The sequence below is a fragment of the Callorhinchus milii genome, unplaced genomic scaffold (genome assembly GCF_018977255.1).
Source record: "Callorhinchus milii isolate IMCB2004 unplaced genomic scaffold, IMCB_Cmil_1.0 Scaffold19, whole genome shotgun sequence".
Classification (NCBI taxonomy): Eukaryota; Metazoa; Chordata; class Chondrichthyes; order Chimaeriformes; family Callorhinchidae; genus Callorhinchus; species Callorhinchus milii.
In genome coordinates, this window is record NW_024704760.1 from 6,162,131 (window position 1) to 6,188,803 (window position 26,673).

At 43.1% G+C, this 26,673-nt stretch overlaps 1 protein-coding gene across 1 annotated transcript in view; it reads left to right on the forward strand.

The window, feature by feature from the left end:
- itpr3 (inositol 1,4,5-trisphosphate receptor, type 3) overlaps positions 1–26,673 on the forward strand; it is a 105,289-nt gene that overhangs the window by 36,994 nt on the left and 41,622 nt on the right. The window contains exons 10-28 of the mRNA XM_007894214.2: positions 1,747–1,794; positions 2,376–2,521; positions 4,254–4,353; positions 6,301–6,461; positions 7,156–7,297; positions 8,627–8,785; positions 9,771–9,943; positions 10,907–11,026; positions 13,263–13,445; positions 14,999–15,250; positions 15,485–15,629; positions 16,494–16,638; positions 17,009–17,205; positions 17,867–18,002; positions 18,980–19,037; positions 21,398–21,560; positions 23,496–23,645; positions 25,039–25,113; positions 25,827–25,952. Of these exons, the coding sequence (XP_007892405.2) occupies positions 1,747–1,794; positions 2,376–2,521; positions 4,254–4,353; positions 6,301–6,461; positions 7,156–7,297; positions 8,627–8,785; positions 9,771–9,943; positions 10,907–11,026; positions 13,263–13,445; positions 14,999–15,250; positions 15,485–15,629; positions 16,494–16,638; positions 17,009–17,205; positions 17,867–18,002; positions 18,980–19,037; positions 21,398–21,560; positions 23,496–23,645; positions 25,039–25,113; positions 25,827–25,952 (2,679 nt within the window). The remainder of the gene's footprint in view (positions 1–1,746; positions 1,795–2,375; positions 2,522–4,253; positions 4,354–6,300; positions 6,462–7,155; positions 7,298–8,626; positions 8,786–9,770; positions 9,944–10,906; positions 11,027–13,262; positions 13,446–14,998; positions 15,251–15,484; positions 15,630–16,493; positions 16,639–17,008; positions 17,206–17,866; positions 18,003–18,979; positions 19,038–21,397; positions 21,561–23,495; positions 23,646–25,038; positions 25,114–25,826; positions 25,953–26,673) is intronic.

Below are 26,673 nucleotides of genomic sequence, written 5' to 3' on the forward strand. Positions count from 1 at the left end.
ATGAAAATAATAATATTATTATTAAACAAATCTCTTCCAATGTTAGAAGAAATCGGGCAGAATAAACATTGCAATGCCACAACCTTCGTGACTCAGAGGCAAGAGTGCCACCAACTGAGTTGATACACACTGAATACAATGAAGAATTAAAGTAACTTGAGTATCAGGAATCTATGTTTTGGGTGTGTTGGTGTCCTCATGTTGGAAAATGCTGTCCTATTGTTTGGTAGCAATTGACATTACAAACAGATCTTAGCTTTTCTTGCACATTGTATGTTTTCATTATAACCTGTTCTGAATGCAGGATATTCATCCAATGTAACAATGAATTGACACACTATAATTCCTCTGGTATTGTGACTGTCACCACCTCTATCAAGAGCCAAGTCACAATACAGAACACACCAGTTACCGAAAAAAAGATACAACCAAATCCCCCAAAGAAAACAAGTTTTATCCACATTGCCTTTGGTACAATGTTTGCCTTTTATTTCTTTGATAAATGACAAAAATTTCGCCCACAAAATACACAGTCAATTCACTTTACAGTATATTCTGTGAAGCCCTTTGAGACGTTTCAAAGATGTGATAAGTCGCTATATCAAATGCAAGGATTATTATTATATAGTGCCCTTTGTGCAGGATAGGGTCTTGGACGTGTAGCAAGGGAGAAGGGACCACAGGTGCAGTTGAAGAGGTAGGATTTAAAAACAGATGAAGAGAGGCTGAGGCGAATGCTAAATGCCTCGATACATTCATGGAAATTTGTACCAAGACATGTTTGATTTCAATTTTGCGGGGTTTCTTGATTAAGAAATTAAGTCCATGAAGCCCCGTTACCGCAAAGAATGCCTACTCGAGAAATGAAATTACAATGGGCTAACAGATTATATTGCTTTGAAGCGCAGTGCAAATGAGTTTCCACACATATGCACAGCTGTTTCCCTGTTGCCCCCAGTGCTGTGGAACTTATCCTGGTCCTGCAGTGTAAATGAGGTGTGTTCCCCTGCACTGGGATCCAGAGCATTGCAAAATCTGCTCTGGAAGATAAAGTCATCATGAGGTATTTGGGTTTTCTACCCAAACTCTCCGGGAACTCAATCTCAGAGTCCCTTCACCTCACCCCCTTCCCTCGCCTCCTTCGAAGTTCATCTTAAGACAACAACAACAATAAGATTACATTTGTATAGCGCCTTTCACGTCAGGACGTCCCAAGGCGCTGGACAGTGTACAGCATTTCAGACCCGAGCTGGGGTCACGGGGGCAGAAGGGAGGGGAGGGGAAGGGGGGTGGCCAATGGTATGGTTGACGAGGAGGGTCTTGAGGCGGGACTTGAAGGAGGCTAAGGAGTGGGCGAGGCGGAGTGATTGGGGGATGGAGTTCCAGAGGTTGGGGGTAGAGTGGCTGAAGGCTCTCCCGCCAATGGAAGGACGGGTGGGTCGGGGGATGTGGAGCAGGCCAGAGCCGGCTGAGCGGAGGGACCTTCCTCCTTGAACCTGCCTTCAGTCATCTTCCCTCCCCCCGCTCCAAACCCTCACTCCCCTTGATCCCCATCCTTCCGAAATCCAAACCCAATTCGGGTGCAAACAGTGCCTTGGTTCACCCTCCCGATGTGAAAAGCGCTGTATAAATACAATTTGTTATTATTTTCTGTGGTTGTAACATCCAGACATGCTATCCACCAAAACATACAGATCATCCTCCTATTTTAGAGTCGGTCCTTAATGTTTGTTCTCTGACTTACAGGAAAATCCAGCTTACAAAGGAGATGTTGCTGCCGAGTCTAAATCTTCAGTAAGTTTTTTTTTGATTTGTTTTGTTTTGCTGACCTCAAAGCCGTTGAAGGAACGTTAGGGACGAATCCTCTAACTCTGGAGTATCGCTGGTAGATTTAGTTTTGGGAATGGGCTGCGGTGCCAGACAGTATATTAACTCGATGTCCGACAGTGGTGAGAGAAAGCTTCACAACTCGTGATTTCCCCAACAAGACACGGTATGTTTCAAACCTTGTGTGGAGGGGTTTTGCAGACTTGTACAGCTCCTGGTGATAGAATACAGGGCAGTCGCTGGCAGAATGTGGGAGGTGGCAGCTCACCATTCCTTTTCACTTGGTTTGGGAGCAAAAAAAAAGCAGGGAGTCAAGATCAAATAGGGATGAAATCTTCCAGTTTGGGTGAAACATAAAATTGGGAAAAATTGACCTGTATTGACAAGCTTGATCTCTTCAGCCTAAGTTTCACAAAACTTTTACAGATACCCTGTAAGTCAGCAGGAAATTCAGTGGGACGTGTTCTGACTGTATCGTGTTAGGTGCAGTGTGGCTAGACAAAGACAATCTCGCTGCTCTCGTTCATTTTTTCCCCCCTTCTTTTTAGGCGGAATACAAAAGCCGACAGAGCACTAAGAAAACAGGGAATAAGACCAAATTCAAACTGGTGGCCGTGGCCCACTCAAACGACATTGCATCGCTGTTTGAGCAGGATCCAACAACTCTGCAAAAGACAGACTCGTTTGTTCCCAGGTACTGATCGTAAGATGAGAAAAAAAATCCTTGCATTTGATACAGTGCCTTTCGCGCATGGAGGAGGTATCAAAGTGCTCCACGGGATATGTTGTGAAGTCTGGTTACTGCGTGTTGTTCAGGCGAATCTCAGCAGCCCCCACTTGTGCGTGGTTTTGTCCCACAAGTGGCTACGAAATGAATGACCAATGTTATCTGGGGCAATGTTGGCCAGGAGACCAGCAACAACTTTCTTTTCTTTTTGAACATTTTTAAACAGCATTGTGGGATCTTTAATGTCCACCTGAACAGGCAGACGGGACCTCGGTTTAACGTTTCATCTGGCTGGGCCAGGACACTGGACTGTTTTGAACAAAACAGCTCAACGCTGTGTTGGGAGGATGGGAGGGTGGGTATTCTGGAAAGATGAGATCAAGTGAGCTGAAGGGCCTTCTTCATCCATCAATCTTGTGATTTAAGTTGTCATGTAGTTAAGACACCGGGTCGGAGCTTAGGATCTGACTGAACCTTTTTATTGGGTTTCTAAGGTAACGGAAAGTTTCCTTGAATGTCACCAGTTTTAATTCTGCACTTTCTGCCTCTTGGATTAAAGTGTCACAGTGCTAGCTAAAGGTTGGCCAAACTTAATGGGAAATTGCAAGTACAAACAGAAGAGGCTTTATAGAATTAAGTGTTCTTAAATGCCATAGCATCTTGGCGTCGACTAAACACAGTCTGTACATCACAGTGCACTAAAATAAAATCTGAAGAAATCCACGCACTTTAGTTACCCCTGCCTGTCACTTTAATGTGTTAAATGCCATTGCTCACACTCATTGCCGAGATTCACCATGGTTCACACTCATTGTTGTGGTCAACAATCCCCCAGAAAAAAGGTGATCATTCTTTTTATGATTGTTTGTGGAACGTTGCTGTTTGCAAATTGACTGCTGGTTTTGCCTACAAAATGCATAGTCACTAAACTTTACAATAAATCCTGCGAAGCGCTTTGAGATGTCTCGATGATGTGATAAGGTGCTGTATCAAATGCAACGATTATTATTTGGTTATTATTATGAATAGAGCATTCATATTTGCTGTTTGTTCAATCACAATTTTGTGATTTCTGTTTGCCTATGCACGTTGCAAATAGCCTCATTCTCCAAAAAACATGTGACAGTGGCTTGGACTACAAGATGCGACTCAAATGAACATTTTAACATGTCCCGTCAGTGCTCGTTCGAAAAATTTGAGTCAAATGTTATGCAGAGTGACGGGGAATTCTTATAAACACAAAGGGCCTACCATGCACTGATTCCCAAGACAATCAATCTTTCTGTTTTGTGTTTACAATTTGCCTACAAAATACACAGTCGCTACACCTTACAGTAAAACCTGTGAATCCTGAGACTTGGCAATGGCATGGGATGAGGGTCAAATGTCATCAAATGTCCTTGGCTACTTTGCCTAAAAGCCTTTATTAATGTGTGCGCGATGACAATAAGTGTTTAGCTTCTTTGACCACTGAGGGAATTGCGTCTGATCCTAATTCGACTCCTCACTCACGGATCGCTGGATAGTGATCAGAAGCAGGAATCTTGACCGAATTTTGCCCTGTCTGGCTCGGAGGGAGCTGAAACCGATTATGGCCCCCTTATGTCCTGCGGAAATCCCAGCAAACTAACTGCCTTTGAAATAAATAATATTCAACTCCACCAGCGATCTCTGACAATCATCCCTTGAAATATTTCAGGAACTCGTATGTGAGACTGCGACATCTGTGCACCAATACGTGGATTCAGAGTACAAATGTGCCCATTGATACCGAAGAAGAGAGACCGATAAGACTGATGGTACGTCCCTGATATCAGATTGTTTTGAAGTACAATGTTTTGCAAAGTCTTATTCGAGCTCTGATACCGTGGTTTAACCCTTTAACATGTGACAATTCCAAATCGCTGTTGTCGTAATCCCTGAAGAAGTCATTTAAAAGACTGTGCACAATTGGCTGCCGTGGTTTCGCCCACAAAATATACAGCTAATTCACTTTATAGTGTATTCTGTGAAGCGCTTTGAGACGTCTCGGAGACGTGATGAGGCGCTACATCAAATGCCAAGGATTATTGCACACGGCGCGCAGTTGCGTGCAGTACTGCAGGACTGCCTTCAGGGAGCAGTGCTACAGCGCACATCAGGCCTCTCTGCTGATTCCCAGAGCTGCTGACAACTAACTGGACCCACAGATGGGTTTCTCTGCCCCTCTGTGTTGGTGCCACTGCCCGACCATTCGCAACCTCGGGAGCAACAGTGCCCGGAGTACACAGTAACTGGGAAGCTGCTTTGATTTGAGCAGTCTCTGCAACACGCCATTCGATATCGCCCACAAAACACACAGTCGATTCACAGGGGACGCAGAACAGCCTGCTTTCAGTTTCCTGATTCGAAAGCATTTGAAAGTAAAAGCTTGTAATTTGTCTGTTGGGGCACATCTGTGCTCTGATGCAAGTTGTGCCCGTGTTCGCTTCATGCATTTCCGGAAAGTAGGCAAATGTATTTCCAGCGATTAGGACTTATTTTGGCAACCTCGGGCATTGTTTCGCAGTACCCTCCCCCCCCAAAAAAAAACCAAAGTAAAAAGACCAAAACAACTGAAACAAATGCATTGAAAATCAAAATGGATTTTATCCGCTGAGATGTTTGACTGACTTCTCACCCGAAGGCACCTCCAACAATGTGGTGCTTCCCCCAGCACTGTATTGGAAAGCCGGTCTCGACTGTGATCTCAAAGTCCTAACATGGGGCTTGACCTCAAGAGACCAGAGTGCTGTTGGCTGAGCCAGGCTGACAACGCAAATGATTCCAGACAGGCAGCTCATATGAGAAATATTTTAAATGTAAGAATTTGAAGACGCCTTGAATTGTTATTTGAAGGCTTTTCACTTCTCTCAACCAACCTTTTTGCTGAAGGCTGATTGCTGTTCTGTCCGATATATCCAGTGGTTCTGACATAGGGGTGGACGCAAAATATGCGCACAACTTTCTCACCTCCCTCCTCATCTTCAAATATCACCTGAAGACCTTCCTTTTAAATCGTGCTTTTGGTCACCTCCCTCTCTCCCTGGCTCGTTGTCAGAATCCATTACACTGCCTAAAGGGCGCTATATAAATGCAAGTTGTTATTGTTATTCAGACACTGACTGCCTGCCTTGCATTTTCTGTTTTAACTTCTGTGCAATTGGCCACTTTTATATAACTCATCTCTCTTCCACATCAGCTCTCTACAGCTTCTGTGCCTACACGACTTAAAAAAAAGTTAAGAAGGCGTTTTGGGCTGTAATTAAAAGAAAAACTCGCAACTTAAAACAAAAAGTGGCAATAGAGTGCTGAATGTGTGGCAGAGAAACCATTCCAGTTGGAGAGTTGTTGAGTTCCAAACAAATAAATCTTTAAGGAAAAGACACAGAAAGGATTGCAAATTGGGTCCTTGTGATAATTATCCCTGATGTATTGCACAAATCTCCTCCCAGTGTAACTATTGTGGAACTCCATCCACAGTCCCATCGCCTCACCCCCTCCCTTGCCTCTTCAAGACCCATCTCAAGACTTCAACCGTGCCTTCGGTCACCCTCCTATCCCTGCCCTCCCCCGCCCTCCGCCCCTCCTAATCCCAACCACCAGCTCAGATGCGGATCCCTGACTGACCAGCGACTTGGGATGTCCTCCTGACATGAAAGGCGTTATACAAATGTAATTTGTTGCTGCTGTTGTTTCCTGAATGGCATGCATTTTATATCTTCTAGCTTGGAACGTGCCCAACCAAAGAGGATAAGGAAGCCTTTGCCATCGTCTCTGTCCCAGTTTCAGAAATTCGGGATTTGGATTTTGCGAATGACGCCAGTAAAATCCTGGGGACGATTGTTGAGAAGATTGAACAGGGAGCCTTGAGCCACAATGATCGAAGGTAACAAGCGAAGCTTTAGGTTGACGTACGCTGATAATGTGCGCAGAGGGACTGAACAGCAATGGAGAGATGGTATCAAAGCCCGCGGACAGTGGGGGAATGGATAGATAGACATACACACCGCGTGATCATCTCCAACTTCTTTCTGCTGTCATTACAGCAAAATAAGATTTCCCTTTACCTGCCAAAGCTACAGCATCAATAACATTGTGGGGCTGTTTCGCTTCAGATTCGAAGGGACAATTAACAATTAACATGTCGAATCTGTCGTGAAGTGTCGCATTTTTCGTCTCTGATTGGGTAAAAATACCATTCAACGTTAGTTATATGTAGCACATTTAGTGATGCACGAGCAGAATGGAAAATATCATCGTGCCCAACAATATGTCTATTTTTACCTTATTGGTCGAATGACTTCAGCTGACGTAAGGCCTATCGACTACTGTCATGTTCAGACCTGTCGTTTGCTTTACTAGAACACTTATAACCATCTCTTTTAATAGTGAAAATTCCTTAAAAGTCCGAAGTTCAAAAAAAAAAGTTCAAAGTCCGGAAGTCTGCTTTCGTTTAACACCTACGGAGACAGACCTCGTGTGAACTTTGATTTTCTTACCTTGGTGCCAGATGCAAAAAGGCAGCTTTCCAAGGCTGAAACCACTCACCGCGTTTTTCCATCAATCTCTGTTCCTTGCAGGTTTGCCATCAAACTGTTGGAGGACCTGGTTTTCTTCGTTGTGGAGGTGCCCAACAATGGACAGAACGTTCTGGACATCGTCATGACAAAACCCAACCGGGAAAGGCAGAAACTGATGCGGGAGCAAAATATCCTGAAACAGGTACTGAGAAATCACACGAATGACGGTGTCAGTGTTGACAGCCCGGCCTTCAGCCTCTCTGCCCCCACCGTTTGGAACTCTCTCCTACAATCCCTTCGCTTCACCCCCCCCCCCCCCACTCGCTTGCTTGCTTCAAGGTCACCCTCCTACCCCACCCCTGCCCTCCCGCCCTTCCTGATCCCAACCCCCAGCTCAGGTACAAAACCATGACTGTCCGGTGCCTTGCGACATCCTCCTGACGTGAAAGGTACTATAGAAATTTAATTTTGTCCACAAAGTACAATTCACTTTACAGGATATTTAGTGAAGCGCTTTGAGACGTCTTGAAGACTTGAAAAGGCGCTACATCAAGTGCAAGGATTATTATCAATATTATTATTAATTTGTTGTTGTCAATGAACATAGTTTGAACAAAACAATGCATACAGTGTGGGCCCATTACAGTAGTAGTGTTACCCAAATGACATCAACACATTGACTGGTATTTATTTATTGTCTACATTTTTGGCTTGGTTACCAAATGGATAGTTTTGTTTTCAGATCAGGGAGTCAGACCCAAATCGGCACATGGTCTCAAATCGATCTTGCAGGATTTGGGGAAATTCTTAACCGTTGTTTTAACTTGAAACCCAGTTTCTGTAATTCTTTCTGTGTATTTGAGCATTGTCTAACATTGTTTGTGGCCTTAAATTTTAAAACAATAGATACCTTTAAGCATGGTGATGGGTTTTTGCATGTGTCAGCCACCCGGCTGACCAACATAAAATGCTATTTGAAAAAACAACACTTGTGTGCATATTAGTGTGAGGTTGACTGTGCTTTATTCTTCCTGAGTGGATAAACTGTCTTGAGAAACCTCATGTGTATGCGAGTTTTGTTGGTAACTTTTAGACCTGTGTTTATCACTTCCACACCCCAAAGCCTTGGTTCTTGCCAACCTGTCCTTCCAGGGAGAGAGTGTGCATTCCTTTCCAACAATCTTTCTATGGGATTTCCATGTGTAGGTGGGATGCATGGAATTCTCAGATTGGTTTGGATACTCTGAAGCACGGTGATGGATTTCTGGCTAACCCCCCCAAAAAGAAAATCCCAATGTGGATAAGTGAATGTCTGAATAGTTGGTGTGTGTACTTTGATTGTGAATATACTGTGAAGTGAATATACTGTGAAGTGCAGAGATATTTAGCCCATAAAATATGGTCAATTCACTTTACAGTATATCTGTCAAGCGCTTTAAGACTCTCGAAGACATGATGAGGTGCTATATCAAATGCAAGGGTTATTATTATTATTATTGTCAATAATCGCCCTCATCCTTGGTTTGCGCAGATATTTGGAATCCTGAAGGCTCCATTCAAAGATAAAGAAGATGGGCCTATGTTGAGGTTGGAGGAGCTGTCTGACCAGAAGAACGCTCCATATCAGTACATGCTTCGTCTGTGTTACAGAGTCATCCGGCACTCACAGGATGACTACAGGAAAAACCAGGTGCCTCTTCAACCATGCCTTTGGTCACCCACCTACCCCTCCCCTCCCCTGCCCTACACTCCTCCTGTTCCCAATCACCAGCTTGGTGCGGATCCCTGACTGTCCAGCGCCTTGGGACGTCCTCCTGATGTGAAAGGCGCTAAACAAATGTTATTGTCACCAACGTTCAAGCATGTCCTCTGGGAGACTGACTTAGGCATTCATTAGCAGACGTTCGAAGTCGGCAGTTGTTAGATTAATATTTTTAGCAAACAGCAATTACAAAAGGCAGCTATTGGCATATGTGAAGTTTGGGAATTTTCAGAGTTGACCAAAGAGTTAGCAGTTGGATGGATCTCTGTGGATAGTATTCACTGGGGATGGGAGTAAGAAAGTGATAAGGGCAGTTGATCAGATGTGCCATTACTGATCACTGGGAGTGTATCATGTTCCAGAGCATTTACAATTGGACCAAAAGCTATGAGTTTCTGACCGAATTTCAAGTGTTCTCATTCATTACAGAAGTGCTCCATAACTCTTCTCACGCTCCTGATATTTGCGAATAACAATTCTTGCATACTCAGCAAGTAACTGGCGTTACTCACTCATCAATGAGGTGTATTGGAGATGCAAAATACAATGTTAATAGCAGGAGTAAACAGACATGCAGCAGGTAGTTCGATGTATATTTCCTGCTGCCCATCACATCAAATTGCATCAAAGACTGGAAAATAATCCTACATTCAATATAAGCGCTCTGGGACGCTACCCTGCATAAGGGCACTCTATAAATGCAGGGTTTTGTTATTTTGCATCAGAAAATAAGGGGAATGGAGTGGGAACAGAGAGACTGGATGGCTGGGAACAAAGTAATAGTATTAAGGTTTTGGAGAAAAGGGCAGGGGAATGAGCATAGTCTAATAAATGGTCTCAGCAGGCTCAGCGATTGCTTATTAATCTCCTAAATTGCCTTGGCTTGACAATCCTCCTCTGGTTGCTGTGACAGGAACATATCGCCAAGCAATTCGGAGTGATGCAGTCTCAGATTGGCTATGACATTCTGGCTGAAGACACCATTACAGCGCTGCTCCACAACAACAGGAAACTTCTAGAAAAACACATCACAAAAAAAGAGATTGAAACCTTCGTCAAACTGGTCCGGAAGAACAGAGAGCCCAGGTACGAGGGTGGATGTGTTTAAGGCTATAGGTTCAATGGACTCAAGTCAGTCAGAGATCTATCAACTTACCTCTTTCTGTTCCGTATAGCCATCGGTCTATAAAATTCAATTGGTTTTAGGTCACCTTTGGTTTCACCAACTGGAGAGATTTCTCGGTGGAAACGTAATTGCAGTATAACTATCGAGAGCCACATTGATATAGCCTCTCTCTTTCTCCATCTGTCTTCCCCCTGTCAAAGGTGATGCAAAGGATTTGATTAAAAATGATAACATCGCCCACTTGTACCATGTTGTTTTGGCATATACATCAATGCCCGGTTCTATGGACGCCTGTTAATTGCTGAATTGATTTCACAGTGCGCGGTGTGGGGGAACAGTGTAAAGGAAATTGCTAACAGCAATGCACTAAATAGGGAAGAGCCATAAATTCCCAACCAGCATGATAAGAGGCACGTCATAGTTCCCTCTCACACCGTGCAGAAAACCGTCTGGCTTTCTCACGCTAAAAAATGGCTGAATTCTGGATTTTCAGGTTGCTGCTGGCATAATTTCTTATGTGCTGTGAAGTGACATCAGTGGTAACCTGATGACCCGGAAATCGGTTATTCTTCAGAGCATTGAGAAACCCACCGATATCTTGACACAAGCTGTATTAGCTTTCTGCTCCCATTTTGTTTTTTGTTTGGTAAATAAATGTCAGGATCCACATCCCAATCAAACTATAATCAAGTCAACCCATGAAACAACAAAGCCATTTACCACCCAGTATTTGGTAGTGATTTTCTGTACATAAAAAATGTATGTAGTTATGTAATATTACCACTGATTTAATTAATAACCACTGGTCAGTTAAAATTGAAAGTTTTTCAAGTGGATTTTTCAAATAATTAAGGGTACATTGTTGAAGTCATCTACAATTTTGTCTAACACATCAGTATCTAACTTTAACTTCTTTTCGACAGATTCTTAGACTATTTATCTGACCTGTGTGTTTCTAACCACATCGCCATTCCAGTGACCCAGGAACTTATTTGCAAATGCGTATTGGATCCCATGAATCAAGATATTCTGATAAAAACAGAGTGAGTTTTAAACCTACTTTTTTTTTCAGCAGCACAAAATTAGCGATCGTGGGAGCCGACCTGTATTGGGGGATCTTAAAGGCAAAGTTATTGCAATTCTGTTCGTTAAAACATGACAGTAAAAATTGAAACTCGTATTCCCTCGTGGCTGTGTTTAGCATTGCTCCCAACTCAGTCCCCATCTCCATAACGGTAGTATTGGTTTTGTGTTTTCCTCAAACCGTGTTCAGACATTTGCTTATAGGACAGATATCAGGATAATTGACTACTGGAACAGTTGCTGGGAAGGATGATTAAGGTCATGGAGATCAAATGGGCCTAAGTGCCTTCTTCATCGAATCAAAGCATTGCAAGTCTGAGAATCTATGGAGAAACAGTAGAGTTGTCCAACATTTAATGTAGCTGAAGCTACAGGAAGTGATGCATGTTAGATCTTCAATAAGTATGTTCCATTTAAGTCTTTGCAATAGGGATATAAAAGACTGTTTATGTTAAGGACAGCCATAGTACATATACAAAACAGGAGGAGGCTATTCTGTGCTTTTGTGTCTGTGTTGGTACTTGCTACCGATCTGGATCCAATAAATACAGACAGTTATCTCAGAGAGATGTAAGTGCAGAGAATGAAGGCAAAGAAAATAGCGCACAAGCGAATATTGTTGTGGTGTTCTCTGTCATTTAGTTAGATGCACAATGGCAAACGACGAAGAAAGAATCCCACAACTGGGTGTGTTTATAATTTCAATGTTATATTTCTTAGTGCTGTTTTCAATGACCAGTGGGGGGAAAAAAAAACATCTTGAAGCAAGGTTAAAAACAAAGAAATACAGACAACCTAAAGATAAAAACCTAATCACTTACCTTCACTTCAGTTTGAGCAAATGTATCTGCATGCAGATCAATGCCATTTCATAGGGAACTAAGAGAAAGTTGGTGACAGTTGGATAAAATTCTAGTCATAGTTATTGTTTTTTTCCTCCAAAAAGTCAGGTTTATATTTTTTCCAACGTAAAAGAGCATGAATTTGGTAAAAAAAAAAAGCATGTTTTTGGTTCCACCCAGCTCTCTCCGGGGCACCGTGTACATTGTGAACTTGTCTTAATCTCATGAGAAAATCGATAACTGCAACTGGGCTGGGAGAGTAGGGAAGGGAAAGAAAGTAGTTCGGATATCTCACCTCGTGAAGCACTTTGAGACATCGTCACGAAGTGAAAGGTGCTATATCACATTCAAGGATTATTATTATTATTATCATCTATCCACCTATCCCTCTCCCCCTCTCTCTTCCCCTCTCCCTCTATCTCCCTCTACCTCTCTATCTCTCATCTCGCTAGTCAGTTTTGTTCTTCGTTCAATCCTTCTATCGTTTTTACAGTTCCTCCTTTTTCCCGTTGCTCACCCAGTTCCAATACACTTTGTGCTGAGCAAACAGAAATGGATATTGGTCCCCTTCCCCTGCAGTATCCTGCTCCAAGTAATAGTGCAGTCAAGAATTGGTCGATCAGACTTATGTGTGGTTGACAGATTCAGAGGCGAGGCAGCCAAGGTGCTTAACTTCATAATAACGCCATGTGAAGGAAGCATCTTAACCTTTACGCTACAGAATCTCCAAGGGATAGTTTACTGAGGCTGCCTAACAGCACAGTGCAAGTAGATTCCTCCACTGCCAGTCACAAACGTCATGCATGATCTGAAAGAAAGCCATTCTTGAATACTATTGAAGACGTTAGTTAAGTTTAACCCTCAATAGAGTGAGAAGACATTTGTTGCGAAGCACGTGGGAATGCCTGCAGAATTGGCAACTTATAATAATTATGATTCTTGCATTTGATATAGGGCCTTATCACATCTTTGAGTCGTCTCAAAGCCCTTCACGGAATATACTGCAAAGTGAATTGACTGCATATTTTGTGGGTGAAACGCGGCAGCCAGTTGCGCACAGCAGTGTCCCACAAACAGTCGTGGCTTGAGTGACCAATTTATTGTCATTATCTTTTGAAGGGATTATTACCCCTGGAAATGCGATCCGTCAATCGACTACCAACTGGGATCCTACTTACTGCTAGGTAAACAGAGCGAGGAAATTTGCCCAACTTCTCTCCCTGTCAGGAATTAAACCCGGGTCTCTCACTTGCGAGGATGAGTGCTCTAACCACTGAGCTACAGGACTCCACTTGGGTTGTTTTGCACCACATGACTTTTCGGCAGAAGTTGAGTGCCTTTGTTTTCTACGCAGGCTGAGGCCAGTGAAGGAGATGTCCCACACGTCAGAGTACATGAGTATGGAGTACTTTGATGACGAAGTTTGGTTGTTGTGGACAGACAAAAACAACGAAAGCCAGGACAAGAGCATCAGACAACTTGCTCAGGAAGCCAGGGCTGGAAACCTTCATGATAAAAACATTCTGACTTATTACAGGTAATTTGCAAATAGTTTCCTAAGGTAATAGAATCTGCATCACTGGGGACTAAATCCTCAGGATTGGGGTTTGATGTTAAACCAAGGACCCATCTATCTGTTCAGATGGAGGTTAAATTAATCCGTGAACTGCTCGAAAAGAGGAGTTTCTCCCAAGAATCCCCCAGTTAAAATTGAATAATAAATCAAACCGTCTAGCAATAGTTACATGGATCTAAATTCCACCTAGTCTTGGCTTGTAAGGCCATATTGTCTGAAAATTAAAGAATTGCAGGAAAAATCTTAAATTCAATTTTTATTTGGAAACTGGTTTCTCTGTAAGAACTGTGGAAAACCAGGTTCCAATTTATGACTGAATTCAGGAATTCTCCATAATATTGCATGATCTGACAAGCTAAAACTGAGTAATTTTGGACCTTAGTGTTCAAAGTCTGAGGTTACATTTTGAATCAAAGGATCTTAACATAGATTTGCTTGAACTATCAGTCACGTCTCTAAAATGGAAACTAATAAATATACAAATATACTTTACAGCAGTCATTATCTATTTACTTGACAGAGAAGTCAGGCCGAGAAAAGTATGTACAAAAGGTGTTGTATGAGGGTTTTTGCATTAGTAAGGCATCGTTAAAATCTGTATTATATTAGAGGCTGTGTTACATCAGTGTTGCACAGGAGTCTGCTCGTTTGCGAATGCGCTTACTGTAGCAGAGAGATAAATATTTAAAATATTTTGATATTGGGGATGATCAATATTTTGACACCGTTAGTGTGTTATTTGAAATAGTCACATGCTGTATGTTGGTTGTTTGCCACAATAACTTTACCCATTGCGTTGTTTTTTTTTGGCATTGTGAAATCTAGGTTAAGGATCAAGGCCCATGTTGTGGCTTACAGTCAATGTTCAAAAGAATAGGAGAGCAAAGAAAGTAGGTCAACAAGAAGTGGTTAGTTGAGGCCAATCTTGGCTTTTAAAAACTTCTCAATTTTACAAGGAAACGCAGACCGAGGAGACAGAGATCAAGAAAATGCCTGACATCTTTCTCTTTCGTTCCGTCAACCCTTTATTTCACATCTTTTTTGATTGCTGGCACTAGGCAATATGACAGACCTGACGTGTTGCCAAAGATCGAGTTACACTAGAGGGACAGTACAAAGAGTTTTGACTTCAACTTGAAGCGGGGCTGTGGGGAGGAGGAAAAGTGTGTGGGCAAAATAGAGAAACACTGTGACTGAGTGAGAGAAAGAGAGGTTGTCTCCCAGAGCTGAGAAAAGCATTGCCTTTGAGACAACAAGCTTTGTCATGTAGGCTGGCAGTAGGCAGTAGCTGTGCATTGCTATACTTTGGATGACGCATTGAACTGTGATCCCGTTTGTGCCAATTTAGGTAGATGTCAGTTGATGTTAGTGCCTGTAGCACAATACGAAAAGAGGAGGGAGTTTCTTGCGGTATCCTGGCCAACAATCCCTCAGATAAAAATTGGTCGTTTACTTTCAAAAGAAATTCGAGATTATATTTCTGAGATGTTCCAATTCCTCTTCTGCTATTTTAGGTACCAGTTAAAACTCTTTGCAAGGATGTGCCTGGATCGTCAGTATTTAGCCATCGATGAAATTTCCAAGCAGCTGAGCGTGGATCTGATATTCCTGTGCATGGCGGACGAAATGCTGCCGTACGATATCCGTGCCTCCTTCTGCCACCTGATGCTGCATGTCCACGTGGACAGGGACCCTCAGGAGCGGGTGACGTCTGTCAAGTTTGCCCGGCTCTGGACCGAAATCCCCACAACCATTACTATCAAAGAGTAAGATCTTTCTTCACCGTGTCTGTTTAATTATTTGTCCCTGACTTCAAGCTGCTCCCTTTTACATGTATATTATTTATAAACAAGTCAGGGTCAGTCAATTCACTCTACGGTATATTTTGTGAAGCGCTTTGAGATGTCTCGAAGATGTGATGAGGCGCTACATCAAATGCAAGGGTTATTATTATTATTATTTTGGTCAGCACGCTCACTCACATTTTTACATGTCCGCAGTTATGATTCCAACATGAATGACTCACGGACTGACATGAAAAACAAGTTTGCTCACACGATGGAGTTTGTGGAAGATTATCTGAACAACGTGGTGAACGACTCTTATCCGTTTTCCGATGAGGAGAAGAATAAGCTCACGTTCGAGGTAACACTCCTTGTTTGCTTTCTTGTGAGTAACGCTCGCAATGAATAACACTGTCGGCCTGCTCAGCACGGAGTGTCACTTATAATAATAATAACACTTGTAACAGAATTGGCGGCAGTGTGTTTAGTTGAAGTGAGGATTGTTGGATTTCATAAATTATCCAGTCAACGCACTTCACGGGAAATCCAGTGAAATGTTCAGTGACATCCTCCAGATGTGAAAGGTGCTATATTTATTCCTAATACTTACTCTTTCATCTAATGTCAGACACATTGTCTTTCAGGATATGGAGGTCTATATTAGCAATATAGAAGAGACTTTAGGCAAAACCTGACAAGTCACTCTCAAATGGTTACTGTCATAATAATAATAATAATAATAATAACAATAATGCTTGCATTTGATGTAGCACCTTATCACGTCTCTAAGACGTCTCAAAGTGGTTCACAGAACATACTGCAGTGCCCATATGTGGCTGAGTGGAGTCTAATGCTAGTTAACCTCTCCTTGTGCTCTCAGAATGGAATTCTCATTGTAAGCACCGAACAAAAAGCTTTCTGACATGAGACTAGTGTTACCTGAATGCTGAAGATTGCTATCCCCATGTATATAGCTGAGCAGCCAGAATATGAGAGAGTAACAAAATGTTAATTGTATATCACTGATTGGTTGCATTGATTTTGCTAAGGTTTTGTTGATCCAGCAAAACCTCAATTAAAGCTTTGTTTTGTTCTGGAATTTTAAGTACCTGTCGATGGGAAAGGCGCTGCATAAATGTAAATTTGTATCGTGTCGTAATTGTGTATCACTCGTATATTGTAGGTGACAGTACAGATGGTAAAACACCTTGATTTGCTTCTTCAGGTTGTCAGTTTGGCTAGGCATTTGATCTACTTCGGATTCTACAGTTTCAGTGAACTCTTGAGGCTGACCAGAACACTGCTGGGCATTATAGATTGTGTTCAAAATCCCAACGGAATGGAAGCTATGTTTCACGAAGAGGGAGCAGGTCAGTATCTTGGAATATTTTTAATAATATTTGTAATTATTTTTGCTTTTGTGCCATGTCGGAGGAGCGTTTGATTCCTGATTCGAAGGAGTTGATTCCTGATGGAATGACGTTAACATTTGATGACTTTACATGTCCTTTTCCCTGCCCCTCCCCTCCTCCCCCACACGCGCATATATATATGTTCTTTACCTCCAAACATGTTTTTTGCCCCTGAATTTTGTGACAAGCTCCCCTGGCCCCCCCACCACCCGTATACACACACCCACACACACAATTGTTTTGGTTCCCCCCATGCTCACAACTAAACACACATACATAGGTAGCCCTACCTATTCCAATTCCCACCCCATTTCTGTGTTTATTGCAGGAAAAAATATGAAGATGTCGATTCACGGAGTTGGTCAGATGATGTCCACTATGGTTCTAAGCAGAAAACAATCTATCTTTAGCACCTTCGCTCGCCCCAGCGTAAGCCTAGAACCACAATTAAAACCAAGAGACATCCCCGACAGAGAGAACATCATAGTTATGGACACCAAACTGAAAATCCTGGAGATTTTACAGGTATGAGGAATGGTCAGGCCTGCACTGACTTTGTGACCACTGGTTTGCCAATTTTTCATTTTTCAATCCCAGTGAGTTCAGTGAATAATGACTCGATTCTTCTTAGAAGAAAGGAAAACTGATGCCTGGGAAAATAATAATAATAATAATAATAATAGCAATCCTTGCATTTACGAGGGTAATAATTCCTTCCAAAAAATAAAAAATAATAATTTGCCACTCAGTTCATGAATGTTTGTGGGACACTGCTGTGCGCAATTGGCTGCCGCGTTTTGCCCACAAAATAATTCACTTTACAGTATATTCTGTGAAAAGCTTTGAGACGCATCAAAGCCATGATAAGGCGCTATATTAAATGCAAGGATTACATATTATATTATTTGATAAAGCGCCTTTCACGGCAGGAGGACGTCTCAAAGTGTCTCACAGGATTTGCTAGAATAAAATGTGGTTACTGTATTTAGTACGCGAACATGGCAGTTAACTTGTACAGAGCAATGTCCCACAAACAGCTATGAAGTGAATGACCAATGTTTTACCCAGGGGATTGTTAACTACCCCCTTCTCTTTTCGCCACGGGAGACCTATAGTGTCCACCTGGGCAGGCAGGCGTGAACAGAAAGAGAGTTAACCGTCTTGATTTGTGATCTTTCCATTTCAGTTCATCCTTAATGTTAGACTGGATTTTCGGATTTCCTACCTGCTGTCAGTCTTCAAGAAGGAATTTGTGGAGAGTAACCCAGTACCAGATAACAGTGCCGAAGGAGCCACCGCTGCAACTTTTATGGAGCCAACCGGTAACATTACAATAACTATCCTGCTCCACATCCCTCGCCCGGCCCACCATCAACTCCTCTGCCCCCACTCTTTGGAACTCCATACCATAGTCCCTCTTGTCTTGCTCCCTCCCTTCCCTTGCCTCCTTCCAAACACGTCTCAAGACCCTCCTCTTCGACCGCACATTACGGACACCCTCCTACCGCACCCCTGCCCTCCATTCTCCCTGATCCCAACATGCCTGCTCGGGTGCAAACCCCTGACTGTCCAGCGCCTAGGGACGTTCTCCCGAGGTGAAAGGCGCTTTGCAAATGTAATTTGTTGTTAAGTGATTAGCTGGTGAGTGTTATAACAGCGCTTGCTATCTACCAGAGCTGAATTTCTGTGTAGGTGGGATGCATGGCACTCTCAGTTTGGTTTGGACACTCTTAAGCACGGCAATAAATTTCCACCATGCGTGTCTGATCATGTGGTGTCTGACACATGCGGAAATCTATTACCGTGCTTAAGCTTCTCCTTGAGAGCATCTGTAAACGATCACTTTGGGCTAGATGCGTAAAGTTTGGGTCAACTTTTGATGTTTTCACCGCATTGGCCTTCTTCATAGCAAGAATTGTGGAACTTGAATGAATTTTGAGGTCTGTTTTGCCTTGGCTCAGAAGCAGCTTGGGCCAGTGGATAGCAGTCAAGAGACTCTGCTGGGATATTTTCACTGCGCTGGGATTTCATGCGTGATGAGACATGAGGACAGTGTGGTTACCTGACAGAATTGTTTCTATTTACAAATCCAGATGGAACAACGCTCAGAGAGACAGCCCGAATGGAACACAGCTCTTGTTCCTGCATGGCCACTAATTTGAACCCCGAGGCCTATTGTAGTTGGCAGTATAACCAGAATAAGGGCCAATTTAGGGAACATTTTGTTCGTTAACCATGACTTATCCTGATGTGAGTTTCAAGCACAAATCTGATTTTTTTTTCTCTCCTGTTTTATCAGCCACAACCGTCAACCTGGATCATATTGCTGATCAAGCGGAGGCCATGTTCGGAGTTGGGTAGGTTTGTGCAGCGTATTGCTTTGATTCCTACCTGCTCTGAGATGATAAAATTGCAACAAAGCTTCAAGGTGGTAGAGCCAAAGTTACAGCAATACCTGAGGGCTATAGGTTGTCTTATGAGTGGACCAACTTGGGCAACACTGATGGTGTCGTGTCGAGCTCTGAGATTGACAAACCCACAATTTGCTAATCCCAATGCCGCTGTTTGCTGGTCCCTGGGACATCTTTCCAACGTGAAGGACTCTATACAAGTGTAATTTGTTGCTGTTCGGCAAGTGTATGGGTCTGGAAAATAAATGCATGTTTTTCTTGTACGTACGAACCTTTTGACGTCACCGGGTCATATGTTTGAGGACCTCAACCTGTGTACCACAGCGTTGCATAGATAGTGCGAGGGTATCGTTGGTCAATTCAGGCCAGTGAGACTCTGGGCAAGAAATTTCACGATTGGAACAAAGCCCTTTCCCTGCTGAGGTTCAGCCTCAGATTCAGCCTCGGGAGGGTCTGGTCTCTGCTGGTGCCCGAGGCTCACAAATGAAATAGGTTGTTGGCCAGAGAGTACAGATCTTTTTGTTAATGCTTTGCCAGAGTTTGCACAACAGTAGCTATGTTTTGCAGTCATCAAAATGGTTGTTCTTAAGACCTCCACCTCTCGAAAAGGCGTATGTTAATGTTAATGAAGGATTCCGCCCCCACCAATTTAAAGCTGTGTCTCTCAGACACACTCTAGGATCTGTCAGCACTAGGAATCTTGTGAGGTAGGGGTCGAGATGGGTCTCGCTAGCTTGATCCTTCCCCACAGAGAGGGGTTCTTACCACAAAGTGCTCGCTTATATTGAGCCGTGAAAAGGGCTGAGCTCAAGTGCCAAGGTAGGAGTGTGAGCTCATGCTCTGTGATTAGGAATTGTGGTGTCAATGGAGTCAATGGGCTAAAGCTGCCTGTCTTAGTTGCGATACAGTTTGATTAGCAAGCATGCCATGCCTCTGTTCCTGGAAACTGCCTCCAGGCAAGATTTCTTTCTCCGTACACTCTGTAAAAAGGCCCACGTTGTTGCTAATGGTCCGGCTAGAAATATATTTTATTTAGCATTGCATTACAATGTGAAATAATGTACTGACAGATTAATATGCAAACCTGCCTTTGCTGTGTTGCTGTGGCACCATTGATATGCTGGAGGGAAGGAGGGAGAGAGGGGATTTATACATTCCGGGGCTGAAGTGCAGGAGATTTCGCCAGCGATGCTAAGGAAGAAGAGTTCAGAAGTAATTGGCAAAGGAGCAGGTTCAGATTCCTGCCCTGTCCTGTAAAGTGGCCTACAGGAAAATAGTAACGGTGGCAACTTGATTCTCTGATTCTGGAAAGTTACAATTATCGAGATTATCAAGGCATGTCCTCCCACTCCAATTAAAATACCATTGTTGCTGCTCAGTACACTGTTCAAAGAGGATTTGCCTTGTCCTATCCCTCCACAGCAGGGTAATCCTATACCACAGTAAACAAGCTTAACATCCATCAGTGTGTGTGCGCTAAGAAACGATGCTATAGTGCCAGGTCATTTATACATAGACGACCTACAAATAGCTTTAACCCACTCTGCCATGCTACCTGCTCAACACCAGGTGACTGGACCCTTATGTCCTGCTTAGGTCATAACTAGGTTTTCACCTTAGAACTCTTTATCAAAAGGGGCAAAAGACACCTGGAGCACTTACTCTGTTGTTACGTGGGCTTGTGGCTGAGACTATATAATTAGCCCATTCTTTCCAAAGTACCATGGAAAGTTTGTAATCCTTTCTATTATCTCTTTAGCTCTATTCACTGTTTGATTGATAGTCAGTAAAGTTGTACCATTGTCTCGATCCATCGTCATGTTCAGCCCCAATCTCAAACTAGTTTTGTGGCTCATCTCTGCTGTTAAGAGAGAGAGAGAGAGAGACAGAGAGGAATGTAAATCCAGAACAGTGCTTCCAGGACAAAAAGGTCACAGGTTCCTGATTGTGAAGGTATGTTTAGGAGACACTGGGAACAGACAACAGACAATTAAAGTGTGGAATGGGTTAAAGGAAAGGTGATTCAAGTTAATTTTTAAATTTGTTTCCTTGAAAAAAAAACTTGATTCTATTATGGGAAGAAGGTGGAGAGTAGGGTACTATGGAAGAATGAGGCCAAGTTGGGCCTTGGCTTCACCTCCTGGATCTCTCTTGTGATCCTGGCATCAACTGAGTTCCCTATCCCCAGTTTATAACACATGAAGTGCTCTGTGCTGTGTTACGAAGAGGAATAATGGAACAACTCTTGGTTTACGACCGTTTCTGATCTTGTTTTGAAAAGATGACGTGTTTTCCTCTCTCTTTAGCAAACACTCCACGTTGGAGGTGGATGATGAAGGGGGTACGATGTTCTTGCGAGTGCTGATACACCTGACCATGCATAACTACCCGCCTCTGGTCTCTGGGTCTCTGCAACTTCTTTTCAAACACTTCAGCCAGAGGCAGGAGTTGGTCACCACCTTCAAACAGGTAAGGCACAGGCTGTTGTGCATATTTATATGCCGTTTACACAGATCCTTCTCTTTGACCATGCCTTTGGTCACCCTCCTACTCCTACTCTCCCTGGCCTCCACCCCTCTTCATCCCAACCACCAGCTCGGGTGCAGATCCCTGACTGTCCAGCACCTTGTGACGTCCTCCTGACGTGAAAGGCGCTATACAAAATGTAATTTGTTGTTACTGTTTGTGCAAATCCTTGACTGTCCAGCTCCTTGGGACGTCTTCTCGATGTGAAAGGCGATATACAAGGGTAACTTGTTGTTGTTTTTGTTGAAATGTCCCTGTGTCTGGAATGGAATCCTCACTCTGTCTCTTGAGGGTTGCAGGTTGGCGAGAGACAAGGTTTGAGGATTCCCAGGGTAACTGCTGGAGTTTAACCAGCTCCAAACGCTGTAGCTTGCCGTTGAGAGTACTGTCTGTGTAACCTTCCTGCTGCTTGTCCAGCGGAGTCCTGTGGCTCAGCGGTTAGAGCACTCGCTTTGCAAGTGAGAGACCTGAGTTCGATTCCAGGCAGAGGGCAAAACCTTGGGCAAGTTTCCTTACTCCACACAGAGCCTAATAATAATCCCTCCAAAACTAAAAACAATAATAAATTGGTCATTTTCAATCTACGACTGTTTGTGGGACATTGCTGTGCGCAATTAGCTGCTGCGTTTGCCCACAAATTTACAGTCAATTCACTTTTCAGTGTATTCTGTGAAGCGCTTTGGGACGTCCTCCCGACGTAAAAAAGCGCTATATCAAATGCAAGGATTATTATTATTAGGACCTGCCTACATGTTAGGGCTTGGGTGTAGAGTTAACAGGAGCTGAATGGGAAGAATCACTGCCCTCGTGAAGCAGAAATCCTACCATTATCTGGTCTGTTATTTGCATAGTTCCGTTTTGAATTTAAGATGGGTTTATGTAGGAAATATCCTCTGATATTTCTTGATACATAACCTTGTTGGTGTGAATATTGTCCCTTTTCAAATAAAACCCATGGACAATGTTTAGAATGTATCAAGTCACCTAAATACTGTAGTTTTGCCAACTCATACTGGGTTGTCAATATCGATTGCTGCAGTTGGGATAACAGAAGCAGAAGAGGCATAAATATAGGGAAGAGGCACTACAATTTAAATGGCGTTCATCAACATGCAATTAAAGGATTAGCATTTTGGTTTGAGAGTTCCTGACGGTTCTGTTTTCACTGCATTGCATCTTATTATAAAGATGCTGCATGAAATTCCACCCCATTTAATAATCTTTGCATTTGGTATAGCGCCTTATCGCGTCGTCTCAAAGCCCTTCACAGGATATACTGTAAGGTAGATTGACTGCGTATTTTGTGGGCCAAAAGCAGCAGGCAGTTAGCGCACTGCAATGTCCCACAAACAGCCATGGAGTGAGTAACCAATTTTAGTTGGGGGATTTGTCAGTCAGGACCCCGGGAGAAACTCCATTCTCTTTTCAAATATTGCCATGGGATCTTTAACGTTCACCTGAACAGGCAGATGGGACCTCGATTTAATATCTCATGCTAACTCAACGGGAGAAACTACTCCCTCTTGTGCATATCCGGTGAATCCATGCAAAATTCCCAAGGGATCATGCATTAATGCTGCCATATCCTGCTTCATTAATGGGCATCACTGAGTACTGAACAGCATTTCCACTTCCAGACCATAACTGAGTATCTAACTCAGCATTTTTACAGAGAGGCTTTTCCTAGTTTATCAGCGTAACTTGCATTTCTCAAACATTCGCCTGCAGAATGCAGTCAGTACATTTACAGTAAAATCCTGTGAATCGCTCCTCCTGACGTGAAAGACTTTATATCAAATGCAAGGATTATTATAATAATAATATGCTTTAACCCTGCAGAAATCCGACTGAATTTTTATAATTTTACCCACCTTCTAGGTCCAGCTTCTCATATCCACTCAAGACGTTGAGAACTACAAAGGGATCAAGTCGGATTTGGATCGGTTGCGGACCATGGTGGAGAAGTCTGAGCTCTGGGTAGACAAAAAAAGCATTGGATCGCCTGAAGGAAAGAAAGTAAAACCTGTGGTAACTATCCCTTACACTGTGAGCAATGTAAACCAGACAAATACCGACATCAGGTTATCATTGGGATCATTGGGGGATTCAGAACCTCCTCCTGATCTCTCCACCCACAAACCCCCCCCGCCCACACAAACAAACACACCCCCCTCTTACAGGAATGTTTTGACACCAGTTCACTGATTTAAGTGAGCCATTTTGTGCGTTGTACCCCTTTTCTGGTGCCCAGTGTGAAAATGAGGAACTGTGTGACTGGGATGCAGGTGCAAAACACCACCATGATTTCCATGTTGCTGTTTTACCTAATGATTTGCTGAAGAGAGAGAGGAAACGAAAAACATTCTTTAGACATAGTGCTGCGGGGAACCTGGAGCAGAGACGGCAACTGGTCTTTAGGCCGGATAACGAAGGCATGACTTTTTCCGGTTGCTGGTGGCATTTCTGACTTTGCAGACGAATGCATTTCCAGTGCACAGTGTATCCATTTAATCAGGCCCGTGGCTCCAAACTGACCTGAAATCTACCCAATTCTCCCGGCTTTAAGTGTATTTTTAAAGATGGGAGGAGCATTTCTGTATGGGAGTAAAGAACACACAGGGCTACAATTCACTTAAATATCAGTTCGTCTACCAATTGTATCGGTGGCAAGTATAAGAGTAATTCAGTGAAAACTTTCCCCTTTTAATGGACTTGACTTGTTCATTTGGATGCAGGCAGTGTATGTCTGAAGTACCTCTTTCCTGCCTTTAGGTGGTGGTGGTGCAATATGCCTGAATTGGTTGGCATTGGTATGTCCACCAACTTCCATAAAACTCAAGTCTATCCAACACTGTTCCTATATCTAGGAATGTTTTTCCTGCACTTCTACTCACACTCCTGGCCAGAATACCAAATAAGCCTTGTTGTCTGATCCTTTTCTCTCACCTCCAAACTCTCCTCAGTGCAACTAATCTAACAAAGGTCATTCTTCTTCTGTTAGAATGGAATTGGAGCACGGATAGACACCTGCGAGGCTCTATTGGCTGAGAACAGAGTTGCCTGTTTAGTCCAGCTCCTCTGCCTTTTCTCTCAAAGCCCTTTTTTTAAGTTTGTTTCCTTGAAAAAGAATTTGTCTTGTTCCTTTTATTAAAAAAAACTATTATGGATTCTCTTTAAACCACGATATTTGCCCCATGACGGGGACAGAGTTTAACGTCTCATCCAAATGATAATGCAGTGTTCTCCCCCCAGCACTGTACTGAAACATCACCCTAGACTGAGTCACTTCCTTGTGACTCAGAGGCGAGAGTGCTGTCGACTGAGCCAGGCTGACACCAGTTGGATGCAGTTGCTGACTTTGACTGGCAGCTGGGGATTTGTCCTGGATGATCCCACAACTGTTATAACCTTCATGTTTCAGGAGCCTGGCGAAGACTCGTCTTTGGAGAAGACAATTGGGGGGAAAAGTAGTGGCAGCTATCAAAGTGTCAAAGAGGTGGGTTGTGTCTTTGGAGGGAGGGGTGGGGAAACCTTCTCTCTCATTGCATCAATTCTCTGGTCTCCCTGTTTCCCACCTGACAACTATGAGTGGGTTGGGTAGAAGGCCCATGAGGTAAGATGCTACCTTCACCCCTCTCATATAGGACTGCAGCAGAGATACAGGATAGGACTTTGTCTGAATTTGTCTTTCAATAGTATTATTAATAATAATAATCATGTGAAACCTTTCACGTTGGGAGGATGTGTCAAAGCACTTCAAAGGATGTAATGTAAAGTGTAGTGACTATGTATTTGTAGGCAAATGTGGCAGCCAATTTGCACACAGTAGTGAATGAATGATTGATTTTATCCGGAGGATTGTCTACCAAGACAACAACAACAAAATTACATTTGTATAGCGCCTTTCACGTCGTGAGGACGTCCCAAGCCGCTGGTACCGGGAGAAACTCCCTTCCCTTTGTTTTACAGTGCCACGTGAATATCCACCTGAATATTAAGCAAAAAAGCGGGAAAGGAGAATATTAATATAGAGCGAAAAAAAAAGGAATATGAAACCATATTAATGGGACAGGTTAAGTGATGCGAGGGGGCTACACATTACCTGAGTAATTATGGAGGCTGTTACTGGAAAGTGAGCGGAATGGTAAAGGAGATGTACAATGTGCAGATCTCTAACGCATGTGGATGTGTGATGAAAAATCTTTGCAGATTTTGGAGCGACTGAACAAAATGTGTGGGGTCGGAGAGCAAGTCAGGAAGAAACAACAGCGACTGCTGAAAAACATGGGGACTCACAAAGTGATGCTCGATCTGCTGCAGGTGCCATACGAGAAGGTGAGCCTTGATCGTCAATTCTGGACTCTAATAATTCTTGTACTTGATGTAGCATCTCTTCCCTATAGATCAGATCAAACAGCTGCAAAACGGATGGCAGATAGATTTGTAATAATAATAATGATACGTGCATTTGATATAGCGCCTTATCACGTCGTTGAGACATCTCAAATTGCTCCACAGACTATATTGCAAAGTTAATTGACTGTATTTTCTGTGGGCGAAATGCGGCAGCCAAATGCGCACAGCAGTGTACCACAAACAGATTGAGTGGCCAAATTATTATTTTTTTTTTGAAGGAATTATCATTCCGAGAAAGCGATCCGCCAATCGACTACCAAGCAGGTTCCAACTTACTGCTAGGTCAACAGAGGTGTGTGGAGTAAGGAGACTTGCCTAAGGTTTTGCCCTGCCCGGGAAATCAAACCCGGGTCCTCTCGCTTGTGAGGCGAGTGCCTTTAACCGCTATACTATAGGACTCCACTCTGACACTGAATTAACAAGAAAGAGAAATCAAAAATGAGAATAACTATAACTGGGGCTGTTGCCCAGCTGTGGTATTTAAAGACATCCAGTCGCAGTGTGGGAGCAATCAACAGTGACCTTTCAGTGAGAGATGTTTCTCCTGTTCGAGCGTTTAGCTGAATTTCATTCCGAGACCTTTACTTTGACCTTTCAAGTCAGGATATTTTCCTCCATTCTGTTTGACAGATCTCTCTGC